Below are 10,174 nucleotides of genomic sequence, written 5' to 3'. Positions count from 1 at the left end.
AGGATCCTAATGAGATCATTAATAATGTGAAATAGGAAGTAAAGGGCTAAAGGTGTAGGGAAAGTGGGAAGGGTGTGGGAAAGGTAATAAGGGAGAGGAAAAAAATATGAGAAACTGAAAAAATGGAAATAAAGTGTTTGTAAATGGGGAGGGGAGGAGGGGGTGAATGGAGGGCAGGGACAAGGGGAAAAAATGAGAATCAAGACCTATTATGTAAAGGTACAGAATCCCAATGATGAATGTAATTGTACTGTATACCTAGATTGTACCAATAAACTCAATAAAAGGAAAAAAAATTGCTAAAAGCAACTGAGATCAAATTACATTCATTTTAAATCCTTATTATTTTAGTTTTGCCTTCTTCATCTGAGAAATTGAGCCAATCACACACTAATGAGAGAAGTTGAGTCTTTCAATTTCATGAGACTTTTCCTGGCTTTAATTTCAGCAGCAGCTTTGTACTCATACCCCACCACCACCAATTAACTGGCATTTTACTACTTTTTACCTTCTTTGAAGCACTAAAGTATATTTTACATAGAGTGAAAATCCCCATATTGATACAGATTTGACAAATGTACACAGTCATGGGACCACCAAAAGACAGCAGCTGTGTCAGCTCTAAATCCCCTTGTGTGCCTTTATGATCTCTCACCCACCCACCCCTGGCAACCACTGATCTGTTTTCTGTTCCTACAATTTTGTCTTTTCCTAATGTTACATAAAGGAACTCATGCTTGTCTAAGTCATTATGTACTATTTTAAATAGTTGCCAACTGTTCCCTATATTTGTTATCCATTTTTACATGTTATTGGAATTCTAGTACTTTAAGAAATTATTAATGTAAGTCCCTAGGGGCCATCTGGATAGCCACACAATTGAATAAGATTTATGGGATAATGGAATCTTGGTATTGGAAGGAATCCTCAGAGTCACTTTCGTCAAATGGTTTGCAGTGTCTCTTCCATGCCATGGAGGCTGAACGATGTAGCATTTTGTAACAGACTTCACAGATATGCCCTCCTCCTCACTGCCTTTAGGATTATCCATCTTCTACCCCACACCACTGGCAGCAGCCTTGGTTTGGTCAGATCATTTGTGTGGCCAGCAGGGTAGGAGTGTAAGGCCTGCACCCTGCCCTGCAGCCAAAGGTTTGGGAGCTATCATGGCTCTGCCAACCTCTGTTTCCTTTGCAATGAGAAGGGCATAATCCAAAGAGCAACTGCTTTTCACCCTGGATCCTGGAATCTGGAAGATATACAGTAAATCCCCTGCCTGTCTGCTGCCAAGATATACTCAGAAATAAACAAAGACACATACCTTCACTACTTGGTGACACTGGGATGCTGTGCTTCTTCATGGCTGGAGCAGAAGCTAGTGAAAGCTACATGATGCAGCACCCTGATCATCAGGATATGCAGTGCTCTGCATTCAGAATCTTTGTGGTCAACTAAGCTTAGTTAGCACTCAGAAGTTCTCTAGGGGACACTCTTCCCCCAGATACAGCACAGCGTGGTGTTAGTTACTTTTCTCAATGCCACGACAAGATACCTGACACCCAAAGTTAAAGGAGGAAAGGGTGAAGTTTTGGTCCATAGTCTGTTGGCTCCAAGACAGGGTGGCATAGCAGAGGGGCATGGCAGAGGAGCATCACAGAGGAGAAATGGTCCACAGCAAGCAAGCAGGCAAGAGTATACTGGCCCTCTTTCTGTCCCTTATATTTATGGAGGCTACTTGCTCTATGGCAGGTGTAGCACTCACACCCTTAATCCTAGCCAGAACTGTGCCAAAACAACCAGTGGACTGATTTAGTAACCACAAACCTTGATCCCAGCACCATATACTCTAGATCTAGCTGCCTCTGGCACCCCCACCCCATGACTGCATGAGGCTTTGGGAGGACATCTAGATACAGCCATAGCAAGTGTTGTCCCAAGTATCCTTTGGGTCTCTGTGAAGTATAGAAACAGTGACAGGTGATCATGTATAAAATATACCCTGTTCACAGTCCTGCCACTCTTCACCTGCTTTGCCCCCCCCAGCAGATATGAGCCTTAAAGAACTCTCTTCATTTTGTTTGCTTCTATATCTTACAATTTGAACACAGCCTAGCACACTATCAAAGCTCAAACAGTGTTGAATAAATGAATAAACTCTGTGCTAAACATGAAAACAAATCTGTTTCTTGTTAAATGATATGATTTTTTGAAAAACTGTTTTACATAATATATCTAAATTCTTTTTTTCCCTCTCCCCTTTCTTCCTTTCAACAACCCCCTTTCCAAGCTTTGTTTCCATTGTCCCCTTTTCTTGTTTTCTTTCTTTTCCTCTCCCTTAGTTCCCCTTCCTATTTTAGCATTTTCTTCCTATTTCCCAATATCTATCATGCATATCGGTCCTTATTTACACTTTCCATTTCTCACACTAGAGAAACAAATCAGTTTTTACACAGGTGTGTCTGATTTATTTCACTTAAGAGTATGGTCTCAAGGTACAGCCATTTACCTATACAAGTCTCAAGCTTATCCTTCTTTTTGGATGAATAGTACTCCATTGTATTAAAAAACCACATCTTTTTATCCATTCATCAGGTGATGGGCATTTGGGCTGCTTCTAGATTTAGCTATTACAAATCGTGCCTCTATAAACATGGATGTGCATATATCGCTGTAGTATGATGCTCCTAAATCTTTTGGGAAGATACCAAGAAGGGAAATATCTGAGTCAAATGGAACTCTTAGTTTGTTTTTTGAGGAATCTCCACACTCCACAATGGTTGCAACACTCTACACTCCCACCAACAGTGGAGCACTGTTCTCTTTTCTGTACAGCCCTGCCAGCATTATTATTGGTTGATTTCTTGATGCCATTCTTCCTGGCATCTCAGTGTTAATTCGCATCTCTCGAATGACCAGTGATATTGAACATTTTTTCATATATTTATTTGCCATTCCTACTTCTTCACCTTTGGGGGATAATGAAATGTTTTATGTATTGATTTCAGAGGATGGAGCCTGCACAGGTGTACACAGTTATTAGAACTCATTGAACTGAGCCCATAAGATCTACACATTTTCTTATACCTAACCGAACCCTTGTGAGAACAAAGTTGCCACAAATGAAAAGGAAATGTAGTGTCACTTGCATGAGAAATTCCTACCCTTAAACCATTCCCACATAATTACACCATATTGTCATTAATTTGGGTTGGGCTTGGTTTTGGAAATGGCTTGTCTTCCCCAAGGTTCATGGGCTGGAAGTGTGGAAGAGTCCAGGTGGCAGAGCCTTTAAGAGGTGAGCTTAGTAGAAGTTAAGTAGGTTATAAATTATCAACCTCTGAAGGGTTTAATCCTGGTCTTGTAGAGTAAGTTAGCTCTTACAAGAATGAGTTCTTACCGAGTGAGCCCGCCTCCTGCACTTGGCCTTTTGTACACACCACAAGTTCCTTTTCCATTTATCCATGTTATAATGTACTCAGAAGGCTCTCATCCACCAGAGGCAAGACACACGAGGCTACCCAGTCTTCAGCTGTGACTAACACTATGAACTGTACAAACCTCTTTTCATTATAGAGTACCCAGTACTAGGTATTCTGTTGCAGCAACACAAAAGTGACTAATCCTTGGAATAAGGGAAAATCAGGGCAGGTTTCTGGCCAGGGTGAGGGCAAGAAAACCACCATTGGTCTTGACTTTTTTGTTCCAACTTGCCTTAAACCTAATTACTTTTCCATGTTCAGGTTAAGCAACACTCTTTAATGTATTTTTTTGGTCATTAATTTAAATGTTATGGTTGACTTAACTGGAATTTTCACACTTTGATATAAATCTACATGGCACATTTATATTTTCCACTTATGTTGCCTACAGTGATTAGTAGATCATTCTGGCTTGTTCTGTGCAAAGAAGTCACTAACCTGGTCATCTGTCCTAGAAGCAGAATTACCTCTGCTGTCCCTGTAACCCCTACACTGCAGCTGGCACCCACATCAAGGCAGCTGAGTTAACATTCAAATATTCTGCCCAAGTTTAAGAAGAGCAAAAGATCCAACATATTTGCATGAATTCCACAAAGGGGAATTTATTTTGTCATATCAACTAATAATCTGTTTCATTCCTGAAATAATTAATATCACATTTTTAATACGATACCTGTACCACAACTGATCAGTATAATGAACATTTACTTTTAAAGGAGTTTAGAAAATCTGTGACAAAGTAACCTTAGTAATTTCCTTTCTTTGAGGTTTATAGTCATTATTACTCCTATTTCACAGGTGTGGGCTTGCTAATAGCCACTTGGAATGGAAGCCATGTGACCCAGGGTCAGCGACAGTGGAATGCACTTGGAAGGGAAAAGGGGGGCTCAGAGGAAAGACAGGAAAAGACACAGCGTTTATTTCCTGTAGGAGCTGGTGATTTGGCTCAGTGGTTCCACTGCCTGCCTCGCAAGTGCAAGAGCCCAAGTTTGATCCCCCGGACCAAAAAAAAAATATAGTGTATATTTCCTGTAGGGACCCAAGGTATTGGGAGTGAAGCATTTCTAAGTCTTACCTGAACACTCTGAGAAAAATATTTTTGGCTTGGATCCCAGCCACAATGTCCAAGCAATTCCCTTAAGATGGTTAGAAACTAAACTCCTATTTTTGGTACCTTGAGAGCTCAGAATGTGTCTCATTCTTGGCCCGCACTCAAAGGAGTCCCACTGGCCCATGCAGTTTTCAGAGGACAGCGAGCCGACCATGCCCCTTCCCCCTCAGGGTCCTTGCCCAGTTTCTATACCTCAGTAACCTCCTTTCCCACCCCAAACCCACGTTATAGTTGAGTGGAGAGGAATAAACACCTCAGCACAGGTACAATCAATCTTCAATTTGGCCAGTGACCTATGAAACGGCCAAAAATAAAAAGTCTCATCTCAAAAGACAATGTCTCTCTTACACTGTCTGAATTTTAGATAAACATGCAGATAAAGATAAACATGAGGAAGACAGAGATAGCAATGAGGAGCCCCTGATGGGCACTCCAGTTGGAAGGATGCACGTACTCAGTGAAGACAAAGTGCATCATGCCTGAACCTAAACTATGGGTTCTCCAAGAGCCAACACATGCAGTAGAAAAATGTCTTGGAGGACAGGTCATGTGTCATTCTGGATGCAGAAGACAGGCACCTGCTCCTGGAGACAGGAGGCTGATATAGCCTGCAGCCTAATGGCTCCTTAAATCCTCTAAAGTTCAAATTTCAATTCCTGTTGCAGTAAAGCTGTGCTACAGGGCTGTTCCTAGGACCCTGAAGTATTTCTAACTCCCTTTCTCTGTGTTTGTCCTTACAATCAGACATTATGATTGCCAAGATAGAAATGAATGTCTTTCTTGCAAGGGAAGCTTTAAGGAGGAAAGAAAAATAAGCCCCAAGCCATGAGAATGGGTTTACTGCTGGGTGCTATGTCTTTCTCAGCAATGCAAAGCTTTTTTGCTGGATAAAATCTTACTGAAAGGGCTGCAGTAATGCTTCCTTATGAAAGTCCTCTGCATCTTAAGAATAGGGTTGTCCTATCAGAAACAAAAATGTTCCCAAGAAGTCACCTCCTTATTCGTTCTCCATATCTGAGGCCTGGGGTGGTGAGCAGAGCTGGAGAGTCGATAAGGGCACTACTCATGGTCACAGGGAGTCTCAGTCTGGCAGAAGAGCTTGCTCATCATACTGAGGATACTATCTATGGGTTGAATGTCCGTTTTTCCTCAAAACTAATGTGGTAAAATCTAACCCCTCAAGATGGGGTGTTCAGAATTGGGGCATCAAGGATGTGCTGGGTGTAAATGGAGCCTCATGTTCTGTACTTCCAGCTCCTGGAGGATGCTGACACTGCTGATCTGGGGCAACAATTGCATATGAACCCTGTTTCTTGATAGAGAAGATCTGCTCTCCATGCAACATCACATCCCCAGAGGTCATTAAAACACAAAAGTGAATTGTGGCCTCTGAAGCTCTGAAAGCTACTCTACATTCCTTGATAGGGTGTGTAAATTAATAATCTCTTGATCACATTAGTAAAAAGGATAATATCTGAAAACTTATCCCTGAATTCTAAATCATTATTAAGAAATTGATGCCTTGCAAGCACAAGGACCCGAGTTCAATCCCTGGTACCAAAAATAAAAAAAAATGACGTCAAGTGGGTGAAGGGAGGGCAAGGACAAGGGGAAAAATTGAGAACCAAGACCTGCCATGTAGAGGTACAAGATCCCACTAATGAATGTAATTGTACTGTATCCCTAAAATGTACCAATAAACTCAGTAAAAGAAAAAAAAAAAGAAATTGATGTCAGCAACTTGTTTTTTTTTTTTCCTCTCTCTCTTAGCATATTTGTACCTTTAGAGCTAGAAGGATGGACAAGTCATAGCGCTAGATAAGATTAGAGAATAGTCAGAGTCAATTCCATTGGCCAAGTTGTTCTCTGAATAAAAGCACTCCGCCATGAGGGAAAGAGAACTATCTAGGACTAAGGATGGAAAAAAGGAACAGCAATGAATTCAGGCTAGGTGTGTTATACTTAAATCCCTCCCCCTCATATTCTCCAAAGTTGTTTTATAGAAGCCCTGGGGAAGGTGGGATGTCCATTATAGATGGGCAGACTTATTGGTTACTAAAAAAAAACTCTGAATGCATTGGGCTGAGGTGATTGTGTTTTGTGCATAGGCAATGGGACTTGAGAAGGGAGAACAGCCTTCTACCATGGCTGCTGACTATAAACATGTGTAAAAAAGAAAGGATTCCTTCTGAAGTATTGATAGCCCACTTAGAAGACTGCCACCCTCGATAGATGGTGTGACTTGAATACATCTAGGACTGGCTCAGTTTCAAAGGGGATCAGGACACCTGTGGATTATTTCCCTGCAGCCATCCACTCATTATCCCAAGTGCCACCTCCTTCTGTGATATAACCTGGAAAGAGGGACACAGCATAGATACTGCAGGGATCGTCAAGGGCTGTACTAGTTCCTAAAGATGACGAGTTCAGATTCGGGTTAACTAACTGATGGTGGATTGATCACAAGGTGATCTCTGGCATGGGCACTGATCTTGGGCACCTTGGAGATATGAAACTTGCTATAAATCATACTGCCCTTGGACTTCTCAAAGGGCTATGGACTCTTTCTGGTTTGCCTAGAATTTTCTGGTTTTTAAAACTAAACATGCTGTGTTGGGAAACTTCCCAGTCTCCAGCAAACAGGATGATTTCTTTCTTAGAAGTATGGGTGTAAACATATAATGTCAGAAGATATGAATGAGAGAGAAAAGCCTATGGAGACTGGGACGTAAAAGTTCCTTGTATCCTGACAAAGATTTAAGAATTCAGTTTTATTCATACGGACATTATAAAAGAAGTTGCTGTAGGGAGTAACTCAATGTTAATTAAAAATAGGAAACTTTCCCATAATCAGTTGGCTTGCTCCCGGGAGGTGTTGTACTTTGATGATTTCGTCACCTGCCCTCCAACATCAATGAAACCTCAAAGATGAAAACAAAAAGGAAATGTTCACTTGAGCTTGTATAATAGACATGAGCTTGGCCTCCACCTTCAATACACTTCTGAATACGATGCTGATGGAGAAACTGTGTCAGAAGCACCAGAGAATAAAAAGAGGAAACACTTTTGTTGCCCCTAATAAGGCCACAAAACTCAGAATTCATTTTTTGAAATCAAAAGTCCCAAGAAGAACCAAATTCTAAACCACAGTTCATATTTAAATTTGACATTTACCCTATCCCACAAAACAAAAGAGAAAATCTCAGTGGAAGAGATTCACAATGGACACGATGGACTTGTTACTTATTTAGAACAATTAAAGTAACAGGTACTAAAATCCTAAAAGTATCAAACCACCATAAAGATATAAAAAGCTGTTGTTGTTTTTTTTTTTTTACTCTGACTTTGGCATCTACCTTAACCAAGCTGCATTAATTCATTGCCTATGAGTTCTGTAAGCTTATGTTTATTTATAATATTCAATATTCCCATAAGCACAAACGTTCCAAATGGAAGGTTACATTTTGATAATGCCCATTTCTTCATTAAGATTTTATCATCTACCTACATTAAAGCCTCTTGCTACACTTTGTTGCTTTCACCTTGTGTATTCCTGCTTTATTTGCTTAATCGTGAGCTCCTGGCTTCCTAGGCTTTCTCAAGTTTGAAACAAGCAAACTTTGTGCATTAGCGTATCCCAGGCATGCATGATTTATGAATGGTAGGTTTCTTGGTGCGATTTAATGGTATCAGAGAGACTTTGTTTTAAACATTAAAATGCAAGTCAAAAAGTGGCAACAATGGGTGAACATAAAGAACATCAAAACATAGAGTGTAAAGTTCAAGTCAAGAGTTCACTAATCCTTACAAGGTCTGGTGCCATCTGTGAACAGATGCTCTGACCAGTGTGATATAAAATACTGTATATGGAATCCTGATATTTGGCCAGCTAAAAAAGTATTCTAAATTGTTATTAACATGACTTACCCAGCCAATCCCTTATTCTGCAAAAAAGAAAAACTTGTTGACATTTATATAAATAGAGAAAAGAAGCATGTTTGACTAGTCCAAAGCAATTCATTTTCTCTTTAGTGGACATCCTAATCCTATTCAGACCATTTTCTACCACAGTAATTCTTCTTCTGACAGAATCATTTTGTAAATCAGTCTATCAGTCAGTGTTATTAAATCTTCAGAGTCAAAACTTTCATAATTTCAAGAGAACTGTCCTTCTTGAGCAAAATCAGAGTCTTATTCTGGTATATGCCCATGGATTTAAAGGCTCAATATACAAAAATTTTTCTTATCGTGAAATATGAATCCATATAATTTAAATTTGTTTAGTAAGTATCCTAAGATATGCTTTGTAAGCAGAATAATTATTAAATTAATTATTTCAAATGATGTTTTATATTTGAAGTGTTCCAACCACTTCACACATACTCAAGTAACATCTAACCTTTCTTTGCACATGGCTAAATTGAAGAACTTCTGAGATTATAACTCAGCTCTTCAGATAACTGCAGAGGAATTCTGCATGTAAGTGTTTAATGTGTCATGCAATGTTAACTGCCATAAACATCCAGAAGACCCAAAAGGCTTCAATATCAGTGTTAGAAAATAAGGGTTCATAAAGCTCATGGCTTGAGGAAGCTCAGGATGCAGAGACAACTAGAAACACACTTCCTGCAGAAACCTTTTATATTCTTCATGGCAGAAGCAATTTTGAACCACATTCACCATCCATGACAATTTTCTTGTGCACTTCTGAGTACTCTGGCCAGTGGGTAGAGCTCTACATACACGGACACAGGGGGTTACCTTGTAGATTCTGCAATGGCAGAGTCATAATGCCTCCAGCTGCAGCTGCTGCTACCAGTCCTTGGATATTGGTCAGATTTGCTGTGGGCAATGTGAGGACAAGTCCCTGCTGGCCCCCAAGCTGTCCCGCCATGTTGAAGGGGATGAGGATGGGCTGGTTGAGGGCTGGGGGGCCTCCGGGCATCACGCCAGCCACAGCAGAGGCAAGCTGCTGGGCCGTCAGAAGTGGCTGCAACAACATAAGAGAGACCTTGCTCACTTCCCTGTGGGACCAGGACCTGGATATGTTGAAAGCATGTTCTTTCTCTGTTACCAGTTAGAAAATTCTTGAAGAAGGGGCAAAGAAACATGTACTGTCCCAGAAAAGGAGATGACCTGATGCAAAAAGTTTTTTGAAATCACATTTCAATTATTTCTTTGGAAAATTTCATCTGGTTTAGACTGTACTGAGGAGTTCACATACTTTTAAAAGCAATACCTGATACTTACGTGTTATCTTTCCAATGAATATTCATATGATTCTAAGCCTCATGAGTGTGAAGTTGTTAGCTAATTTATTCTGTGTTGCTCAAGAAAGAATGCATTGAGATCAGTGGAATTTTATTTATTGGTTCAAAAATAGCAAGGAAGCACTATTTTCAACTCTTTGAATAAATGAGTATAATATAAAAGATGTACTTGATATTAGAAAGTCTGTAGTGACAACATTATGCATATGGCCACAGTATGTTTACACTAGCATAATCCTTTCAAAAAGTAATTTTGAAAAAAAATATATATGAAAAAAGTATATATATATGTATGTATGTGTATATATATATAT

At 40.0% G+C, this 10,174-nt stretch overlaps 1 protein-coding gene across 2 annotated transcripts in view; it reads right to left on the bottom strand.

Moving 5' to 3' along the window:
• The window catches only part of Pou6f2 (POU class 6 homeobox 2), a 494,967-nt gene that overhangs the window by 253,562 nt on the left and 231,231 nt on the right, over positions 1–10,174 (bottom strand). For both annotated transcript variants that reach the window (XM_033764838.1, XM_010610864.1), the window contains exon 4: positions 9,352–9,580. In XM_033764838.1, the coding sequence (XP_033620729.1) occupies positions 9,352–9,580 (229 nt within the window). The remainder of the gene's footprint in view (positions 1–9,351; positions 9,581–10,174) is intronic.

The sequence above is a fragment of the Fukomys damarensis genome, unplaced genomic scaffold (genome assembly GCF_012274545.1).
Source record: "Fukomys damarensis isolate Sample0158 unplaced genomic scaffold, DMR_v1.0_HiC HiC_scaffold_17, whole genome shotgun sequence".
NCBI lineage: Eukaryota > Metazoa > Chordata > Mammalia > Rodentia > Bathyergidae > Fukomys > Fukomys damarensis.
Note: the sequence above shows the minus strand (reverse complement) of the source record. Positions and strands in the feature narration are given on the sequence as shown.